Genomic DNA, 22,726 nt, shown 5'->3' with positions numbered 1-22,726 from the left:
AATAATAATGTGGGATTAATAATGTGGGATTAATAATAAGGGATTAATAATGTGGGATTAATAATGAGGGAATAATAATGAGAATAAACGATAAAGCAGCTGCAGCGGCCACTAGCGACGAAAACTGGCATAAACTTAAACACACACACACACACACACACGTCAGCTGACCCAGATCCACCAATCAGAGTGAGAAACTACGTCACAACCCAAACACCAACAACAAGGTACAGACGGATCCTCAGCTGCAGCTCCAGAGGGACTGAGAGACTCCAGTGAGTTTATTTACCTCAATTATTTTTATTTCTCTTTATTACTCACAGTACTTTCATTATTCAGTCTTAATACAGCAGATTATTTCTCTTATACACGCTTATAATGCTACACAACTACTGTTCAACTAATAATCTGCTGCTAATGCAGTTCTTTATATTGTTTAAAAGAAACTAAGAGCTTTAATCACCTCACTGATGATTTATTATAAAGTTTCAGTTACACCAGATTCTACTTTCTGTATTAGTTTATTTTTAATCAACTTTACCCACTTTAAAACATGAATGAAGCTTAAACAGGTCTGTAAAGATAATCACATTATAGCTGTTTACATGTCAGAAATAATCAGGACTAACAATTTAATGATCTTTTATGGTTTATGATCTTGTGAATCTGTTTGTATGTTTCTTTAGTCTGAACAGCATGTTTATTTTTACAGCTTTATAGATTAGATTGGATTTACAGGAAACGTCAAGTGTTAAAACTCCCATCATCGAATAAATAAAATATTAATAACAACTATATAACTATAATAATAGTAACTACAACAGTAATAACAGCAATAATAATAATAGTTAATAGTATAATAATAGCAGTTGTAGGTGTGTGGCATAATGTTGATTGTAGTTTCGATTATATCTGGTATAAAAAGTAATTGTGTTAAATCTGATTAAATTGTGTTTTGTTTAGGAAATGAAGACCCGTTTATCCTCAGAATCAGAGAGAAGGAGGCTACAGGTAAAACTTTACTGATTTAAAACACTTTGCTGTTTACCGTCTCCATATTCAACTCTGTTCTACATTTCACACTCGGATGTTGGACGTTAATCCGACTGGAACTGATAAACGTTTCCACGCTGTACATTTATCACTTTGTTCATTTCTCTTCACTGATAACCGCTCATCATTAGTTAAGAGTTAACCGTTAACCAACAAGCTCAGAGCGTCTGATCAGAAATATAAAACACTAATAACTAATAATGACTTAAAACAGCAGCGCAAACACCTTAGTAACACCTGAACCTTCACAGCAACCACTTAACAACACCCCAGAATATAAATCAGATAACAATAAGAATCATTTGCTGATGTTTAGGGGTGAGATGTATCGTCGGCTGCTTGTCAGGAACATAAAGCAGAAAGCAAAACTGTTTCATGTAAAATACAGCAGAATTACAAGTTTAAGGACACCCGACTCTTACTACCTTTGTCTCATGTTTCACCGGATTTGTTTCCCTACATCAACATTATAACTGTTTATTTAATTTCAGATGAAATGTCTTCATTTTAGATCAGAATTAAATTAAACTGAGCAGTTAAAGTGCTGAAGTCAGTGTGTAACTGTGCTGTGATCGTGTGTTGTTATTGTTCAGGAGAGCAGCAGTGGATTGTGGGATTCACTGAAGAAAGCAGCGTTTGTTATTGGATCAGCTCTCTTCCTCCTGGTGGCCTTCAGGAACTCAGTAACATGGTACAACAATATTTTATAAATAAAGATTTCTGCAGTGTTCTAATCTGATTTTACTTGATTAGAGGCACCACTGATCCACGTCTGCAGTGGAACTGGAACCAAACTTCAGTAGAGACTCGGATTTACTCTCACCAGGACTGTAGGAACCGGTTCCTGATCTGATGACATGAGCTTCCTCATCTGTTTGTGTGTTTTGTGTTCAGGCATCTGCAGAGGTTCTGGGGAGCGTCTGGTGATTTTTGGCAGACTCAGTGGACTAAAGTGTACAGAGCGTTTGATGGCAATGAGCCGGTTCTGTTCTTCACTGGTGAGATTATTTTACCGAGGAGTCTACAGATCAGTCATGGTTCAGAGTGTGGAACCTTCATGTTTAATTTACTGAAGCTGAAACTAATTACACAAACTTTTTAAATCCACTGTGATGTCTTGTGGGTTCTGTAAATCAGAACAGAATAATTCTCTCGTCCACCTTCAGGACAGAACACACTTGTGCTTTATGTAAGTGTTCCTGATTATGAATAAAGTTCCTGAACTTTGGTTCCTCAGCGTGTGTGAAGATGATTAAATTTAATCAGACCTGCACAGACATCAGATTTTTAAGGGTTGAAGTTCACACAGCTGAAATTAAACCTGTGTGTGCAGAACTGGATGGACGGGTGACTGAAGGTCAGAACCTGAAACAGCAGTGTGATGAAACACGGAACATCAGAACAATTATACTCTTTAATTTCCCTCTGGGATCAATAAAACTATTGATGTAGATTATGATGGTGTTATCTCAGTAAATATGATGAGATCAGATGAGGTGCTCACGTTCTCACTGAGTTTTATAATCCTGTGTTAGGAAACGTCGTCTACCTCACCGTCTTTTATTAAACAAAGACTCGACAATGTGTTGATCCACGATCAGGCTAAAATAAAGCTGAAGTTTACGTGTCACGAGTTCCTGACGCCCAGTGGCGGCTGATCTTTGTAATTCTTTTGGAACTACAGGGCGTTGCTCCACACTTCCTGTTTCTGAGGAAGCGGTGGATGCTGAGCGCCCCGTTACGGTATCTGTTTATTTCATCTAATTTATCCAAATACCCTCCAGCCCCCCTAAGCTGGATGCAGGTCCCTTCCTTTAAATATTTAGGGATTTTGTTTTACTCCACTGTGGCTCTGTGTTACTGGACCTGGAATCTGTAAAGTTGCTTTGAGACGAGTTCATTGTTTAAATAAAAGTGCTGTCCAAATACATGTAACAAACGCTGATCAGTTAGAGATGATTGAAGATGATGCAGGATGAACACATGAACTTATTATTGAAATTATAATACTTATTTGTAAAACTTATTTGTGAAATTATTACAGTGCAATTATTTGTAATTATTTGTAAATATTTTTATTTATACTTTTTATTATTATTATTATTATTATTGTTACACATTGTACTTCTTATTGTCTATATTTTTGTACTGAGTGCTTTACTATCCCTTTGCTGCTGCAACAATGTGAATTTCCCCACTGTGGGACTAATAAAGGATTCTCTTATTATTGACGAAGGAAATTAGATGAGTGAACTGAAGGATGAAGTGATTAATCAATATTCAGGGTTTTCTAATTTTACTGGTTCTGATTTGTTCTGAACAGGAACCATGCTGGTACCGACCATTTGCTTCTGGGTGTTTAACGGATTCCTGATAATCGCTGATATGACGGGAAAACCCAATTTCATCACGCGATACCGAATCCAGCAGGACAAAAACAACCCGGTACTTTTATAACCAGTAAAGTCTTTATTATTAACATTTCTACATCTTCATCCCAGCGTCCTCACACGAGGCACCAGATTTATCTCCAACATTCCACACCATCATCACCTTCATCTCATCTCAGTACAAGAGTTCAGGTGTTCACAGAAAACATTGTGTGTACGTGTGTGTGTGAGTGTGTGTGTGTGTTCAGTACAAAGTTCTGATGGAGTGTTTGTGCTGAATCTCAGTGCTAAACTCTGTTCCTACTGAACACTGATAAGAACTGTGCACACACACACACGTACACACACACATAAACACACACACACACACACACACATACATAGACACACACGATTAGTTTTTCACAGCTGTGTAGTTGTAGGTGGAACACGGTGGGGTGGGGGGTGAATAGTTTTTCACAGCTGTGTACTTGTAGGTGGAGGGCGAGCGTTTGTGGCGGGCGGTGAAGGTGGTGGCCTGTAACCAGCTCTTCCTGTCTGTGCCCCTGGTGGTGATCACCTACACTGTGATGTCATGGCGTGGTGAACCCTGCGCTCCTGAACTTCCCACCTTCCACTGGGTTCTACTGGAACTAGCTTTCTGTGGCCTGCTGGAGGAAGTTCTCTTCTACTACTCTCACAGGTGAGATCTAAAGATCTAGTGGATTTAGGGATGGTGGGTGGGGATGACTGAGTTAGCTGATAAGTGGGTCGTTACCTCCACTCAGATGATTAAAATGTTCATGTTGTTGTTGTAGGTTGTTCCACCATCCGTTCTTTTACAAAAGCATCCATAAGATCCATCACGAGTGGACGGCACCTATCGGACTGGTGTCTCTATACGCCCATCCTGTGGAACATGTGGTGTGTTTCAGTCATTTATAATGCTTTAGAACATCTTCTTACCCATAATTCTCTTCTTCTGCTCTTAAACCAGCAAAGATTTCAATCACATCCTGCTCTGTTACTAGGAATTAGTAGCATAGCACCCATGGCTAATCCTTCAGACCTGTACTGTTCTCTTGGTGTAAACCACAAATACTGTAAACTCTAACCAACTGATCCTTTATGTGACTGAAGCTCCTGCCATCCATATTAAATCTTTTTCTGCAGCATCTCGGTTTAAATGTAGGTGAACTGGCCCTGAGGTTTATTAGCAGGATGCTAAACTTCTTGCTTGTCTCTTGGTTTAGTTCTCCAACATGATGCCGGCGCTGATGGGTCCGGTTCTGTTGGGTTCTCACGTCTCCACCACGTCTCTGTGGTTCACTGTGGCCCTGATCGTCACCTCCATCTCTCACTGTGGGTACCACCTGCCCCTCCTGCCCTCGCCCGAATTCCACGACTTCCATCACCTCAAGTAAGAGGAACACGAGATGAAACGTATTTATTAAAGCTTATATTATTAATGCAGCAGCATCTTCAGCTCGAACAGAAGAGCTCAGACGTTTACAAACACTAAAATCCATCCAAGTCTAAAGTCTGAATTTCATTTTACACTAAAATTAATTATAATGTTTTAATATTAAGTTTTACTTATAATTACTTATTAAAACTCTCTTTGTGTTTCAGGTTTAATCAGTGTTATGGAGTTTTGGGTGTTTTGGATAGACTGCACGGTACTGATGATAAATTCCGTAAAACCAAAGCTTATGAGCGACACATCCTGCTGCTGAGCCTCACACCCCTCACAGAGAGCATCCCCGATACACCCAAAAAACAGGAGTGACCCCCCGGCACGCCCAGTACACAGGGCTGATCCCTGCTGATGTCTGGATTTAATGCTTTTATTGATTATTAATACTCGTAATGATTCTTATAAATGAAATGGGTTTGTTGTGTTTCTGATGTTTCCTCGTTAACGTCCTTTAATCATTCTGCACCAGTCTGAGCTTCCTGTACAGTTCTGTCCTCTTGCTAACTCCTTAGCATGCTAATTAGCTTAAGTTAGCTGGATTGTTAATTATGTAAGTAATGTAAAGAAGTGAAGATGAATTTAATGTATAGGTAAAGATGAGGTTTATTACTGTTAAATGAGTTTAATAAATAAAAGCTATTTTTGGAATATTAAATGTAAATCTTATTTATTAGTAATAAATTAATCAGATCGTCGTGGTTATTTATTACACATTTCTGATGAAATATTTGGATGATTTTTGCCTCAAAACTGATTAATAAATGTTTACAAAAGTTTAAACGAACAATAACACACACACACACACACACACATGGAGCTTAAGACCGTTTATGGTGTGAACATGAGTGAATGGTGAATCAGGAGGAAAACACAGATGTTGCTCAGGCTTATAAACCATTTATATTATTTTAATATTTAAATTTTCGTGTGATTGCTGCAGTGAACAAACCCCTGAATCAGGACCTGCTGTGATTCTCTCACATTATTCCGTGTGAGCAGCTGAATGTGTGTGTGATTGGGTGTGTGAGACTGGTTATAACTGTGTCTACATTAACTGTATTTAAGTCATTTAACTTTTTCAGTGACGTCACTCTTGAACCTGAAGCTTCGAGTCGTGCGTCACAAAACTCGAACCACTGAACCGACTCCTGATTCACTCAGCAGTGATCACGTGTCCTGTCTACAAGCACGCTCACTACTCTCACATCCACGAGCACAAGATGTGTCTCATACAGCTCATACAGCAAGCCCACATTATTGCTCATGGATAAATAGGCAATAAAATGTGATTCATGTAAAAATGTTCATAAAAACAATGTGTTTTTTTTTTGTTAGAATTTAAGAATTGTTCATATTTTAACAAAATTATTAGATGACAAAAAGCGCCAACCAGCAACAGTGTGAATCTAATAACAGCATAACGCAGGAGAGCAGTCGATTACCACTCACCATAAAAGTTATATAAACTTCATCAATTCTGCAGGAATCAGCTAATTTTGTGTGAAAAGTGAGAAAACATTCCAACAGACTGGTTGCTTTTAAATATCTACATGAAGCTTAAATGAAGTCACAGCCTAGTGATACTGGACCAGTGATCAGAAGGTCGCTGCACCACCCACCAGGTCTCAACACCACCAAGTTGGTACTGTTGGGCCCCTGAGCAAGGTCCTTAAACCTCAAATTTCTGTTATTTGGTCACAACTGTACATCGCTTTAGATAAAAACATCTGTTTCAGATTGTAGGTCAAAAAGTGGGACATGATCCTTTTTTAATGTGCATTTTAATGTGTGTCCAACCAGATCTCCAGAAAAAATCTGACAACATTTTTTCCTATAAATACACTCGAACCTTCCTCAGAGACTCAGTAAGTGTTTAGTTCTTCTTGTTTTGGGTTTAAAAAAGAACAGAAGTAAATGTAAATGTAAATGAACATTAATCACTTCAGTAAAGTGTAAATGTGGCACTTTTATTATTATTATTATTATTATTATTATTATTATTATTATTATTATTATTTACCAACTCAGATTATTTTAAGTTCTTAAAAAAAGTTTAACACAAAACAGGTCAACACAAAATGACCCGTGTTCTGGTCATGAGCTAGCGACCGTCTTAGCGCACTTGTGACTTTTAAAGCTTCCTGAATACGTGAAGCTCTTTCCACACTGTAAACATGAATACGGTTTCTCTCCGGTGTGAACACGCTGGTGCTTTTGGAGAGTATTCTGTTGAGTAAAACTCTTCCCACATTGTGAACATTGATAGGGTTTCTCTCCGGTGTGAATGCGCTGGTGCTGTTGGAGACTACTTTGTTGAGTAAAGCCCCTCCCACATTCTAAGCACTGATAGGGCTTCTCTCCGGTGTGAATGCTCTGGTGTTGTTGGAGATGGCTCTGTTGAGTGAAGCCCCGCCCACATTCTAAACACTGATACGGCTTTTCCCCAGTGTGAACACGCTGGTGCCGCTGAAGATGACTCTGCTGATTAAAGCTTCTCCCACACATTGAGCACTGATATGGTTTCTCTCCTGTGTGAATGCGCTGGTGCATTTGGTAGTGACTCTCTCGATGGAAACTCTTTCCACATTGTGGGCAGCAATATGGTTTCTCTTCACTGTGAGTGCGCTGGTGTTTTTGGAGAGAACCTTGTTGTGAAAAGCTCTTCCCACACTGTGAGCACTGATAGGGTTTCTCTCCAGTGTGAATGCACTGGTGTTGCTGGAGAGAACTCCGCTGAGTGAAACTCTTTCCACACTGTAAGCAGTGATGTGGCTTTTCTCCGGTGTGAACACGCTGGTGTTTTTGGAGAGTACTCTGATGGGTAAAACGCTTTCCACATTGTGAACATTGATAGGGTTTCTCTCCTGTGTGAATGCGCTGGTGGTGTTGAAGACTATTCTGTTGAGTAAATCTTTTTCCACATTGTAGACACTGATACGGCTTCTCTCCAGTGTGAATGCGCTGGTGTTGTTGAAGAACACCCTTGGAGGTAAAACTCTTCTCACAGTATGAACAGTGATAGGGTTTCTCTCCGGAGTGAACGAGCTGGTGTTTCTGAAGAGAGCTCTGTTGAGTAAAATTCTTTCCACAGTCTGAACACTGGTACGGCTTCTCTCCAGTGTGAAAGCGCTGGTGCCTTTTGAGATTACTTCTTTCACTGAAACTCTTGCCACACTGTGAGCACTGATAGGGTTTCTCTCCAGTGTGAATGCGCAGGTGGTTTTTCAGAGAACCCTTTTCACTAAAACTCTTGCCACACTGTAGACAGTTGTACAGTTTCTCTCCCGTGTGAATGCGCTGGTGTGTTTGGAGAGTACTCAGTTGGGTAAAACTCTTGCCACACTGAAAACACTGATATGGCTTTTCTCCCGTGTGAATGCGCTGGTGAGTTTGGAGATTATCCTCACGGTTAAACATCTTTCCACAGACTGTGCAGTGGTACGTTTTCTTCTGAAGCTGTTTGTGAGACGTGTTGATGCTAAAAGAACTGAAGGACGTTTGATCACGACTCGAGCTGCTCTGAGCCTCATATGTGATCAGTCCCAGGTTTAACGCTCCCTCATATTCCTCACTGTGGCTTCCCATCATGTGGTCGTGGAGGCCGTTTTTAGATGCAAAAATAAGTGGACATAATGTGCAGGAGAAACCTGGAAGCAGGGCGTCGTTCATTCCTGCAGAAAAAAAGAATAAACTGGTTATAAAACCAACCAACCAACCAGAAATCAACATAAAAATACGATTTATTTTGTAACGAACCGTGTGTGGAGCACTTTCTGTTCCAGAGGAAATCAAACACACTGCTGAGATCTTTAGCGTAGTCCTCACTGTACCACACCAAGAGCTCCTGTCCTGCTCTGATGGCTCGACAGCAGCGGTAGAAAATTCCCCCTCGATACTGAAACGCCACCAGATTCTGTTCTTCATCGTTACGAGCACAATTCACAAACCTGATGGAGAACCAACACAAAGCTTCAATGATGCTTCTACACCAGGAGGAAGGAGGAAGCCCAGTTCACTCGTGTCCTTCTCACCTCATCCAGTTGGCGTGTGTCTCTCTCTTGGCATCTATGTAGCCCTCACCCTGCCCACTCCTGTAGATCTGCAAAAAGAGAAGAGGAGCACTCAAGAACATCAAGTGGCTCCAACATGAGAAGAGGAGAGCACACAACCTTGTGGTTCACCTGCACTCATCATTTCATTAGCTGGGACAGAACCCATCCAGTCCAATATTCTTCATGTTCACAAGAGATTTAGACATTTTTAACATCTCACCACCCACGAGTAGCTGCTGTTCATGGCTTCCTCTTTCTCCACCACTTCTCCCTGGTAGGCTCCAAAATGGGCACCGACTGGTACCGTCTGGCCGGTATTAAACACTCCCAGACCGGCATCAGGAACAGCAGACTCTCCGAGCTCCAGACCTGCTGGAAGGGTTCGTCTGGCTCGCTGGCCGCTGCCCGTGGGAACAGGAGTATCAGGGATGAAGAGAGGTGGACCATGAAGCTCACACTTGTTGAAGAAGAACGATCTGCACTCCTCACAGTCTGGAAGGACAGAACACAAGCACCAATCAGAGGCACGAGCTCCATCTGAAGCCACTTCCTGCTGTAGGTGTAGTGCACTACATAGGGCGTGTCATCATCACAACTCCAGACTGCTTTCTAACGGGTCCTGTAGTCTTACAGAGGATCTCGTCTTCTTCGGGTTCTTCTTCTTTAACGCAGATAATATTCAGACCGGTACGAAGGTCGTCTCCGTGATCGTAGCTCTTCGGCTCCTGCGTCTCTTCCTTCACAGCGCCACCTAACGTTCACACCGACAGAAGATCACCCCCACTGTCCAAAAGCACCAGACACCACATTTATTTCCACTCTCCATCTTTCTATGGAGCAACCAGACTTACAGCTGCTGAGCTTCTCCTGGAATCCTCCGTTCTGTTGCTCCACAGGGGTGACAGGGTGTCCCACAGAGCCTGGTGCACCTCCATCTAAAGTGCTACCGTCCTCCATCTTCAGATCTTCATGAAGCAAACCAGCAAATCACAATAAACACAGATTAGGAGAGAAAGATAAAAACATGATATATTTATACTGTCAATCATTCTTCTAATACACTGTGTAGTGCACTATGTAGGGCTTATAATCGTTATTCTAATGAACTGTGTAGTGCACTATGTAGGGTTTATAATCGTTATTCTAATAAACTATGTAGTGCACTATGTAGGGTTTATAATCGTTATTCTAATAAACTATGTAGTGCACTATGTAGGGTTTATAATCGTTATTCTAATACACTATGTAGTGCACTATGTAGGGTTTATAATCGTTATTCTAATGAACTGTGTAGTGCACTATGTAGGGTGTATAATCATTCTTCTAATACACTGTGTAGTGCACTATGTAGGGCTTATAATCGTTATTCTAATGAACTGTGTAGTGCACTATGTAGGGCTTATAATCGTTATTCTAATGAACTGTGTAGTGCACTATGTAGGGTGTATAATCGTTATTCTAATACACTGTGTAGTGCACTATGTAGGGCTTATAATCGTTATTCTAATGAACTGTGTAGTGCACTATGTAGGGTTTATAATCGTTATTCTAATAAACTATGTAGTGCACTATGTAGGGTTTATAATCGTTATTCTAATAAACTATGTAGTGCACTATGTAGGGTTTATAATCGTTATTCTAATACACTATGTAGTGCACTATGTAGGGTTTATAATCGTTATTCTAATAAACTATGTAGTGCACTATGTAGGGTTTATAATCGTTATTCTAATAAACTATGTAGTGCACTATGTAGGGTTTATAATCGTTATTCTAATGAACTGTGTAGTGCACTATGTAGGGTGTATAATCATTCTTCTAATACACTGTGTAGTGCACTATGTAGGGCTTATAATCGTTATTCTAATGAACTGTGTAGTGCACTATGTAGGGCTTATAATCGTTATTCTAATGAACTGTGTAGTGCACTATGTAGGGTGTATAATCGTTATTCTAATACACTGTGTAGTGCACTATGTAGGGCTTATAATCGTTATTCTAATGAACTGTGTAGTGCACTATGTAGGGTTTATAATCGTTATTCTAATAAACTATGTAGTGCACTATGTAGGGTTTATAATCGTTATTCTAATAAACTATGTAGTGCACTATGTAGGGTTTATAATCGTTATTCTAATACACTATGTAGTGCACTATGTAGGGTTTATAATCGTTATTCTAATACACTATGTAGTGCACTATGTAGGGTTTATAATCGTTATTCTAATAAACTATGTAGTGCACTATGTAGGGTTTATAATCGTTATTCTAATACACTATGTAGTGCACTATGTAGGGTTTATAATCGTTATTCTAATAAACTATGTAGTGCACTATGTAGGGTTTATAATCGTTATTCTAATACAATATGTAGTGCACTATGTAGGGTTTATAATCGTTATTCTAATAAACTATGTAGTGCACTATGTAGGGTTTATAATCGTTATTCTAATACACTATGTAGTGCACTATGTAGGATTTATAATCGTTATTCTAATAAACTATGTAGTGCACTATGTAGGGTTTATAATCGTTATTCTAATACACTATGTAGTGCACTATGTAGGATTTATAATCGTTATTCTAATACACTATGTAGTGCACTATGTAGGGTTTATAATCGTTATTCTAATAAACTATGTAGTGCACTATGTAGGGTTTATAATCGTTATTCTAATACACTATGTAGTGCACTATGTAGGGTTTATAATCGTTATTCTAATAAACTATGTAGTGCACTATGTAGGATTTATAATCGTTATTCTAATACACTATGTAGTGCACTATGTAGGGTGTATAATCGTTATTCTAATACACTATGTAGTGCACTATGTAGGGTGTATAATCGTTATTCTAATACACTATGTAGTGCACTATGTAGGGTTTATAATCGTTATTCTAATACACTATGTAGTGCACTATGTAGGGTGTATAGTCGTTATTCTAATACACTATGTAGGGTTTATAATCGTTATTCTAATACACTATGTAGTGCACTGTGTAGGGAGGATGAATGGATTTGGGATGCTAACTGTTAGCCGTTAGCGTTTTCATTGTAACTTACCTTATACGTTTAAAGCAGAACAGAGATATAGCTCCTCAAGTCCTCACATTCTTACAGTAACCATAATATAAATATAAAACACAAACATTTAAACTGTAAACATCAGTAAATTAAATGTAAATAAAGTTTTTTTTTTCATCTGACACAGGGAAAGCGGCTGTCATTCTTCTTCTTTAGTGTTAAACTGATGGTCTAGTGTTCGGTGCATTTGCGCCACCTACTGATTCAAACTGTGATCTGGAGTTCACAAGCTGCAGGAGACCGAAGTTCTTTATTCAGATGTTTTTATTAATTTATCTTTACATTCACTCACAACAGTTCACTTATTCACTCACACATAGGAATAATTTGCAGCAGCAAACCCACCCTCTGCATGTTTTTAAGTTGGAAGGAAACTGGAGTAACCAGTACACTGTGTCCATCGCTTTCAGAGAACTTGTTTGGGATAGCGCATTAATGTGTTCGGATTATATTAGATTTGTCTTTGGCGTTCCCCTGGAAAGATGTCACTTAGATTCTGCTATATACTGTATGTATGTATGTATATATATATATATATTTATGTGTGTGTGTGTGTGTGTACTACACTACACCAACATGTAACACATCTCATAGACCAATTTATTGGTGCAAATGTTCATCATTGCCTCAAAGTCCTGGTCTCCGGTGGGTTTAGTTCCTGTTTAATGGTGTTTTAATGCATAAACAAAAATGAACAGAACAGGAATAAAGTCAGATTTACTCATTCAGCTTTTCTTTATTTTATTTCACAGGAAGCTCTGTCTGAAAGCGACTTCACGAAGCTACAGGTAGCAGCAACTGTGAAAACAATTATAAGGTAGAACGTTTGAGAGGATCCATGCTCCTTGGTGTAATCTGGGCAGCAGTGCATTATCCACCAGTGTGGAGGTGTATCTGTGATATCTCTGAGACTGAGAGGTTTTTCTGCAGAAACATGGAATTATTACTGAGGTTTAAAGATCAGCAACATTCTAAAAAAAAATTAATCTCAAAGATCCTCCAGTAACAAAGCGTTTCTCTCAGGTGTGACTCTTCCTAACTTCATATTATACACCACAGAATTTGTGTAGGTAAATAATCAATCCCCTTTTAAACCTTCAGCACAATTACACCCCCAACAGCTCTTTAATCTACAGTTTTGATAGTAAAGCCAATGAGATTTACTTTAATCTAAACCTGGTTCTCCTTTCATATGTTCTGATGTGCTCACTCGTATACGATGCCTAAAAAAACGACTCCTGTTAAAATCCTGCACACCTTTTATTACATTAAAATCAAAGTAAAAATGACAATCTGGTTGTATTTATTAAATAAATGATGAGTCTCTTAATCAATATAAACTTTAATATTACACAGCAGATGAATTACCCACCTGTCCTTTGTTGAGGCTGTTTTTGAGGATTCCACTATCACTAGAACATGATAACACACAGAACTCACACTGGTTGAGGAGTAAAAAGGCTCCTGGGTAAAACAGTGGACAGGCAGAAGTTAAGAGTTAAATAAAGAAAAATTCAGAGACACTCGTGATTCCTCAACAACTGATCAGAGTCTTAAACAGTTTCACTCGATCTGTCGACCCTTCAGACCAGACTGGAGAATCTTCATCTGAAAAACTACCAGGAGACCGACGGCAACTTTACATCCTTCACAGGTCTGTGTGGCAGAGACGGTTTAGTCTGTTCATGTGAAAACTCTCTCACAAGCTTTACACACGCCTGCTGGGTGCTGGTTCTAGCCCAACACTCGGCACTGTCAGGCCCCTGAGCAAGGCCCCTAAACCTCAACTGCTTCCATGTGGTCACAATTCTGGGTCGTTTTAGATAAAAGCGTCGGCTAAATGCTGTGAGGATTTTTAATGGGTTTCAGTTTCATGTTGCAGGAACAAAATGGACAGTTTCAGCGGAACATGATCCGTTCACGACCCGTGTTCTGGTCATGAGCTAGCGACCGTCTTGGCGCACTTGTGACTTTTAAAGCTTCCTGAATACGTGAAGCTCTTTCCACACTGTAAACATGAATACGGTTTCTCTCCGGTGTGAACACGCTGGTGCTTTTGGAGAGTATTCTGTTGAGTAAAACTCTTCCCACATTGTGAACACTGATAGGGTTTCTCTCCGGTGTGAATGCGCTGGTGCTGTTGGAGACTACTTTGTTGAGTAAAGCCCCTCCCACATTCTAAGCACTGATAGGGCTTCTCTCCGGTGTGAATGCTCTGGTGGTGTTGGAGATGGCTCTGTTGAGTGAAGCCCCGCCCACATTCTAAACACTGATACGGCTTTTCGCCAGTGTGAACGCGCTGGTGCCGCTGAAGATGACTCTGCTGATTAAAACTTCTTCCACATTCTGAGCACTGATAGGGCTTTGCTCCGGTGTGAATGCTCTGGTGTTGTTGGAGATGGCTCTGTTGAGTGAAGCCCCGCCCACAATGTGGGCACTGATACGGCTTTTCTCCAGTGTGAACGCGCTGGTGCCGCTGAAGATGACTCTGCTGATTAAAGCATCTACCGCACATTGAGCACTGATACGGTTTCTCTCCTGTGTGAATGCGCTGGTGCATTTGGTAGTGACTCTCTCGATGGAAACTCTTTCCACATTGTGGGCAGCAATATGGTTTCTCTTCACTGTGAGTGCGCTGGTGTTTTTGGAGAGAACCTTGTTGTGAAAAGCTCTTCCCACATTGCGAGCATAAATACGGTTTCTCCCCAGTGTGAACACGCTGGTGCTTTTGAAGAGTACTTAAATGGGTGAAACTCTTGCCACACTGTGAGCACTGATAGGGTTTCTCTCCAGTGTGAATGCGCAGGTGGTTTTTCAGAGAACCCTTTTCACTAAAACTCTTGCCACACTGTAGACAGTTGTACAGTTTCTCTCCCGTGTGAATGCGCTGGTGTGTTTGGAGAGTACTCAGTTGGGTAAAACTCTTGCCACACTGAAAACACTGATATGGCTTTTCTCCCGTGTGAATGCGCTGGTGAGTTTGGAGATTATCCTCACGGTTAAACATCTTTCCACAGACTGTGCAGTGGTACGTTTTCTTCTGAAGCTGTTTGTGAGACGTGTTGATGCTAAAAGAACTGAAGGACGTTTGATCACGACTCGAGCTGCTCTGAGCCTCATATGTGATCAGTCCCAGGTTTAACGCTCCCTCATATTCCTCACTGTGGCTTCCCATCATGTGGTCGTGGAGGCCGTTTTTAGATGCAAAAATAAGTGGACATAATGTGCAGGAGAAACCTGGAAGCAGGGCGTCGTTCATTCCTGCAGAAAAAAAGAATAAACTGGTTATAAAACCAACCAACCAACCAGAAATCAACATAAAAATACGATTTATTTTGTAACGAACCGTGTGTGGAGCACTTTCTGTTCCAGAGGAAATCAAACACACTGCTGAGATCTTTAGCGTAGTCCTCACTGTACCACACCAAGAGCTCCTGTCCTGCTCTGATGGCTCGACAGCAGCGGTAGAAAATTCCCCCTCGATACTGAAACGCCACCAGATTCTGTTCTTCATCGTTACGAGCACAATTCACAAACCTGATGGAGAACCAACACAAAGCTTCAATGATGCTTCTACACCAGGAGGAAGGAGGAAGCCCAGTTCACTCGTGTCCTTCTCACCTCATCCAGTTGGCGTGTGTCTCTCTCTTGGCATCTATGTAGCCCTCACCCTGCCCACTCCTGTAGATCTGCAAAAAGAGAAGAGGAGCACTCAAGAACATCAAGTGGCTCCAACATGAGAAGAGGAGAGCACACAACCTTGTGGTTCACCTGCACTCATCATTTCATTAGCTGGGACAGAACCCATCCAGTCCAATATTCTTCATGTTCACAAGAGATTTAGACATTTTTAACATCTCACCACCCACGAGTAGCTGCTGTTCATGGCTTCCTCTTTCTCCACCACTTCTCCCTGGTAGGCTCCAAAATGGGCACCGACTGGTACCGTCTGGCCGGTATTAAACACTCCCAGACCGGCATCAGGAACAGCAGACTCTCCGAGCTCCAGACCTGCTGGAAGGGTTCGTCTGGCTCGCTGGCCGCTGCCCGTGGGAACAGGAGTATCAGGGATGAAGAGAGGTGGACCATGAAGCTCACACTTGTTGAAGAAGAACGATCTGCACTCCTCACAGTCTGGAAGGACAGAACACAAGCACCAATCAGAGGCACGAGCTCCATCTGAAGCCACTTCCTGCTGTAGGTGTAGTGCACTACATAGGGCGTGTCATCATCACAACTCCAGACTGCTTTCTAACGGGTCCTGTAGTCTTACAGAGGATCTCGTCTTCTTCGGGTTCTTCTTCTTTAACGCAGATAATATTCAGACCGGTACGAAGGTCGTCTCCGTGATCGTAGCTCTTCGGCTCCTGCGTCTCTTCCTTCACAGCGCCACCTAACGTTCACACCGACAGAAGATCACCCCCACTGTCCAAAAGCACCAGACACCACATTTATTTCCACTCTCCATCTTTCTATGGAGCAACCAGACTTACAGCTGCTGAGCTTCTCCTGGAATCCTCCGTTCTGTTGCTCCACAGGGGTGACAGGGTGTCCCACAGAGCCTGGTGCACCTCCATCTAAAGTGCTACCGTCCTCCATCTTCAGATCTTCATGAAGCAAACCAGCAAATCACAATAAACACAGATTAGGAGAGAAAGATAAAAACATGATATATTTATACTGTCAATCATTCTTCTAATAAACTATGTAGTGCACTATGTAGGGCTTATAATCGTTATTCTAGTGCACTATGTAGTGCACTATGTAGGGATTATAATCGTTATTCTAATACACTATGTAGTGCACTATGTAGGGCTTATAATCGTTATTCTAATACACTATGTAGTGCACTATGTAGGGCTTATAATCGTTATTCTAATACACTATGTAGTGCACTATGTAGGGTTTATAATCGTTATTCTAATACACTATGTAGTGCACTATGTAGGATTTATAATCGTTATTCTAATACACTATGTAGTGCACTATGTAGGGTTTATAATCGTTATTCTAATACACTATGTAGTGCACTATGTAGGGTTTATAATCATTCTTCTAATACACTATGTAGTGCACTATGTAGGGTTTATAATCGTTATTCTAATACACTATGTAGTGCACTATGTAGGGTGTATAATCGTTATTCTAATACACTATGTAGTGCACTATGTAGGGTTTATAATCGTTATTCTAATACACTATGTAGTGCACTATGTAGGATTTATAATCGTTATTCTAATACACTATGTAGTGCACTATGTAGGGTTTATAATCGTTATTCTAATACACTATGTAGGATTTATAATCGTTATTCTAATACACTATGTAGTGCACTATGTAGGGTGTATAATCGTTATTCTAATACACTATGTAGTGCACTATGTAGGGTTTATAATCGTTATTCTAATACACTATGTAGGATTTATAATCGTTATTCTAATACACTATGTAGTGCACTATGTAGGATTTATAATCGTTATTCTAATACACTATGTAGTGCACTATGTAGGGTTTATAATCGTTATTCTAATACACTATGTAGTGCACTATGTAGGATTTATAATCGTTATTCTAATACACTATGTAGTGCACTATGTAGGATTTATAATCGTTATTCTAATACACTATGTAGGATTTATAATCGTTATTCTAATACACTATGTAGTGCACTATGTAGGGTGTATAGTCGTTATTCTAATACACTATGTAGTGCACTATGTATGGTGTATAATCGTTATTCTAATACACTATGTAGTGCACTATGTAGGGAGGATGAATGGATTTGGGATGCTAACTGTTAGCCGTTAGCGTTTTCATTGTAACTTACCTTATACGTTTAAAGCAGAACAGAGATATAGCTCCTCAAGTCCTCAAATTCTTACAGTAACCATAATATAAATATAAAACACAAACATTTAAACTGTAAACATCAGTAAATTAAATGTAAATATATTTTTCAATCTGTGACACAGAGGGGCAGCAGCTGCAGTCATTCTTCTTCTTTAGTGTTAAACTGATGGTTTAGTGTTCGGTGCATTGGCGCCACCTACTGATTGAAACTGTGATCTGGAGTTCAGAGGTTGGAACGTAACCCTGAGATTCGAACCTACATTCCCGCAAAACTAAATATTGTTTAAAGCTTAGAGTGTATTTCATTTTTAGATGATAATAAATAAAACACTTCTAACATTTGTATTTAACCAGTTAACTGTTATTTTTTTAAGTTAGTTATTAATATCACAATAATCCTGATGAAAGCGTCTAAGTGCCGCAAATAAAATTTTGTTTTTAACCAACAGGCGGCGCAAGAACATCAGACACACACACACAAAACGCTCTCTCTCTTTGTAATACACACACACACACACACACACACACTCTCTGTAACACACACACACACGCACACGCACGTGCACACACACACGCGCACACACACACACACACGCACTCTCTCTCTGTAACACACACACACGCGCACACACACACTCTCTGTTGTGTAGATGTCAGTTATTATCAGTGTGAGTTGAAGCAGGAGCTGCAGTTCAGGTTTCCATTACAATCATTTCAATCAGAAACAATTCAATTACTCAAACAGTTTCAGCTCCTCAAAACCCCCAAAACTAACAACCTAAATCCATGTGTTCCTCACACCTCACCCCTCCCCACACACATACATACACACACTCACACACATACACACACGTACACTCACACACACATACACACACGTACACTCACACACACATACACACACATGATGAAATTAAACATACAAAAATATTTCATTGATCTTATTAAACATTGTTCAGGTTTCACCTCACTTCAGTTTGATGTATGAGCTATTTGATTTATGTGGTATTTGATAAATGAAGGGTTGTTTGATTTATAAGGTGTTTAATATAAAAGGTGTTTGATTTTTGATGTGTTTGATTTATAAGGTGTCTGATTTTTAAGGTGTTTGATTTATAAGGTGTTTAATATAAAAGGTGTTTGATTTTTAAGGTGTTTGATTTATAAGGTGTTTAATATAAAAGGTGTTTGATTTTTAAGGTGTTTGATTTATGATGTGTTTGATTTATAAGGTGTCTGAGATGGTTAATAAGCGACAGTCAGAGACTGAAATCATTGATCTGAATTGAACCTGTTCATGTTGCAGTTCCGCTCTGCTGCACCACCATCACCATTCATCCTCTAGATTGGATCTGAAAGCTACAGGAAACGTTTTAACCGTGATGTGATTCAATAATCGCTCCGTGTTCCCCATGAAACCTGAGCAAGAGAAGAAAGTTCTGGAGCTGCTGAACATGCAAACTGTAAACCATCCAGAACTTCATCCAGAACTTCATCCAGAACTTCATCCAGAATCTGATGTTTGTCTGATGCTCGAGCTGAATAAAAACCTTCTGATTCTGATTCTGTTCCATCTTGTGCTGTTTAAATCACACTGAAGAGCTGAAGTCATTTTCCTCTGGGCGTCTCCTCGTCTGGGTCGCGGAGGTGCACGGAGCACAATGGCCGTTCAGTCGCTCTAATTATCCTCGGAAACATTTACAGCCTTAATTGAGATTGCAGAAATTACTCTGAAATCACCGGAGCAGTGAATGCAGCACGGACACCAGATCAACCCTCTGGATGGGTCCTAATCACTCCCAAAATCACAGAGAGAGTCCTGGTCTGGAAAAGTGCTGCAGACACCACAGGGTTCACATGCCAGACCATATCCACATGATTATGATGAGAACATGTTGGAGAACATGGTTATGAGGAGAACAGGGTTATGAGGAGAACATGGTTATGAGGAGAACATGGTGGAGAACATGGTTTTGAGGAGAACATGGTTATGAGGAGAACATGGTGGAGAACATGATTATGAGGATGAGCTTGACATGATGCTTCTGATTTTCTGCCTTTTACTGTAACAGCTGAAAATGTATCAATCCAACAGATGTCGTTTAGTTTATAGAGACTAATTATTAATTACTGCACTAATACACACCACCACAACACAAAAACACAACAACACAACACAACAACACAACACAACGACACGACACGACACAACGCAACACAACAACACACCACACCCAGGGGCGATTTAATGCACAGGCTTACCTGGGCTTCAGCCCAGGGGCCCAGAATAATTGAGGGCCCCGAATTGGCTGTTTTATTTTTTATTTATTTTGTTAGTTATTTTGGTTAATAGGAATGGGGGGAAGCTTACAAACCAATGATTTTGTAAATCATTTACACATTATTCATATTTCTGACTGTTGATTGGCCAGATAAACTCTAATGAGCTGCTGTAATTCTGATTGGTGGTTTCAGTTAAGCAACGTGAACGTTAGAGCTAGTATGTGAGTGACATTCAGCTCAGCCAATCAGAATGCAGCACCAGGTTTATACACGTGTGCTCGGATGTTCTGCAGTTAGTTTTGTATATGAGACTGGCATTATGGTCCCAGCATTAAAGTTCAGGTTCTGGAGCTCGGTGGTCTAAAGTGCTGTAACGCTCACTGAGGTCCTGACTAAACAGTTAAAGTGACTCGACTCTGTCGTGTGTGTTTATTCCCACACCTCCACCACCGCACAGCAACAGACCAGTAACATCCCCACCGGACAGCGGCTAGGTGAGCCGACAGACCACAACACACCACAACACAACACACCACAACACAACAACACACCACACCACAACACAACACACCACACCACAACACAACACACCACAACACAACACAACACAACAACACACCACACCACAACACAACACAACACACCACAACACACCACAACACAACACACCTCACCACACCACACCACAACACAACACACCACACCACACCACAACACAACATACCACACCACAACACAACACACCACAACACAACAACACACCACACCACACCACAACACACCACACCACAACAACACACCACAACACACCACAACACACCACACCACACCATACCACAACACAACACACCACACCACACCACAACACAACACACAACAACACACCACACCACAACACACCACACCACAACACAACAACACACCACAACACACCACAACACACCACACCACAACACAACAACACACCACACCACAACACAACACACCACACCACACCACACCACAACACACCACACCACAACACAACACAACACACCACAACACAACAACACAACACAACACACCACACCACAACACAACAACACAACACAACACACCACAACACACCACACCACAACACAACACAACACAACACAACAACACACCACAACACAACACACCACAACACACCACAACACAACAACACACCACAACACACCACACCACACCACAACACAACGCAACACAACACAACACACCACAACACACCACAACACACCACACCACAACACAACAACACACCACAACACAACAACACGACACACCACAACACACCACACCACACCACAACAACACACCACAACACACCACAACACAACACACCACACCACAACACAACACACCACAACACAACAACACACCACAACACAACAACACAACACACCACAACACACCACACCACAACACAACAACACACCACAACACAACAACACAACAACACAACACACCACAACACACCACACCACACCACACCACAACACAACACAACACAACACACCACAACACACCACACCACAACACACCACACCACAACACAACAACACAACACACCACAACAACACAACACAACAACACACCACAACACACCACACCACAACACAACACACCACAACACAACAACACAACACACCACACTACAACACACCACACCACAACACACCACACCACAACACAACAACACACCACAACACAACAACACAACACACCACAACAACACAACACAACAACACACCACAACAACACAACACACCACAGCACAACACACCACAACACAACACAACACACCACAACACATCACACCACAACACACCACAACACAACACACCACAACACAACACACCACACCACAACACAACACACCACAACACAACAACACAACACAACAACACACCACAACAACACAACACACCACAACACAACAACACAACACACAACAACACAACACAACACACCACAACACACCACAACAACACAACACACCACAGCACAACAACACACCACACCACAACACAACACAACACACCACAACACACCACAACACCACAACACAACACAGCACAACAACACACAACAACACACCACAACAACACAACACACCACAACACACCACACCACAACACAACAACACAACACACCACAACACAACAACACACCACAACACACCACAACACAACACAACACACCACAACACAACACACCACAACAACACAACACAACACAACAACACACCACAACACACCACACCACAACACACCACAACACAACACACCACAGCACAACAACACACCACAACACAGCACAACAACACACCACAACACAACACACCACAACACAACACAACACAACACACCACAACAACACACCACAGCACAACAACACACCACAACACAACACACCACAACACACCACAACACAACAACACACCACAGCACAACAACACACCACAACACAGCACAACAACACACCACAACACAACACAACACACCACAACACAACAACACAACACAACAACACAACA

The 22,726-nt window shown here is 40.9% G+C and overlaps 3 protein-coding genes across 6 annotated transcripts; 1 reads left to right on the top strand and 2 right to left on the bottom strand.

Annotated features, from left to right (window-relative positions):
• The first annotated feature begins 222 nt into the window (after positions 1 to 222).
• Positions 223 to 5,554, top strand: faxdc2 (fatty acid hydroxylase domain containing 2). Its single transcript, XM_062990141.1, has 9 exons — positions 223 to 275; positions 964 to 1,011; positions 1,647 to 1,744; positions 1,948 to 2,051; positions 3,377 to 3,498; positions 3,920 to 4,125; positions 4,241 to 4,346; positions 4,676 to 4,842; positions 5,055 to 5,554. Exons 2-9 carry the CDS (start codon positions 967 to 969, stop codon positions 5,209 to 5,211), a joined length of 1,005 nt encoding a protein of 334 aa, XP_062846211.1. The 5' UTR covers positions 223 to 275; positions 964 to 966; the 3' UTR covers positions 5,212 to 5,554.
• A 1,108-nt stretch (positions 5,555 to 6,662) lies between these two features.
• Positions 6,663 to 12,094, bottom strand: LOC134305436 (gastrula zinc finger protein XlCGF26.1-like). 2 transcript variants are annotated; one of them, XM_062990145.1, is made up of 6 exons: positions 12,016 to 12,094; positions 9,803 to 9,916; positions 9,172 to 9,702; positions 8,931 to 8,998; positions 8,656 to 8,846; positions 6,663 to 8,570 (listed from the first exon to the last, which is right to left on the bottom strand). In XM_062990145.1, the coding sequence occupies exons 3-6, from the start codon at positions 9,193 to 9,195 to the stop codon at positions 6,994 to 6,996; spliced, it is 1,860 nt and encodes a 619-aa protein (XP_062846215.1). In that variant the 5' UTR covers positions 9,196 to 9,702; positions 9,803 to 9,916; positions 12,016 to 12,094; the 3' UTR covers positions 6,663 to 6,993. The 2 variants fall into 2 exon arrangements, with proteins under 2 accessions (XP_062846215.1, XP_062846216.1); XM_062990146.1 differs by lacking the exons at positions 9,172 to 9,702; positions 9,803 to 9,916; positions 12,016 to 12,094 and adding an exon at positions 9,081 to 9,167.
• Positions 12,095 to 12,747: 653 nt separating this feature from the next.
• LOC134305437 (gastrula zinc finger protein XlCGF26.1-like) lies at positions 12,748 to 18,020 on the bottom strand. Of its 3 annotated transcripts, XR_010008531.1 has the most exons (7): positions 17,864 to 18,020; positions 16,530 to 16,643; positions 15,899 to 16,429; positions 15,658 to 15,725; positions 15,383 to 15,573; positions 13,409 to 15,297; positions 12,748 to 12,960 (listed from the first exon to the last, which is right to left on the bottom strand). XR_010008531.1 is itself a non-coding variant. In XM_062990147.1 (6 exons), exons 3-6 carry the CDS (start codon positions 15,920 to 15,922, stop codon positions 13,973 to 13,975), a joined length of 1,608 nt encoding a protein of 535 aa, XP_062846217.1. In that variant the 5' UTR covers positions 15,923 to 16,429; positions 16,530 to 16,643; positions 17,864 to 18,020; the 3' UTR covers positions 13,278 to 13,972. The 3 variants fall into 3 exon arrangements, 2 of the variants coding, with proteins under 2 accessions (XP_062846217.1, XP_062846218.1); XM_062990147.1 differs by lacking the exon at positions 12,748 to 12,960 and having other exon boundaries at positions 13,278 to 15,297; XM_062990148.1 differs by lacking the exons at positions 12,748 to 12,960; positions 15,899 to 16,429; positions 16,530 to 16,643; positions 17,864 to 18,020 and adding an exon at positions 15,808 to 15,894 and having other exon boundaries at positions 13,278 to 15,297.
• Positions 18,021 to 22,726: the final 4,706 nt, after the last annotated feature.

Source organism: Trichomycterus rosablanca, unplaced genomic scaffold (assembly GCF_030014385.1).
Source record: "Trichomycterus rosablanca isolate fTriRos1 unplaced genomic scaffold, fTriRos1.hap1 scaffold_137, whole genome shotgun sequence".
NCBI classification, from domain to species: domain Eukaryota; kingdom Metazoa; phylum Chordata; class Actinopteri; order Siluriformes; family Trichomycteridae; genus Trichomycterus; species Trichomycterus rosablanca.
This window is presented reverse-complemented; position numbering and strand designations above follow the sequence as displayed.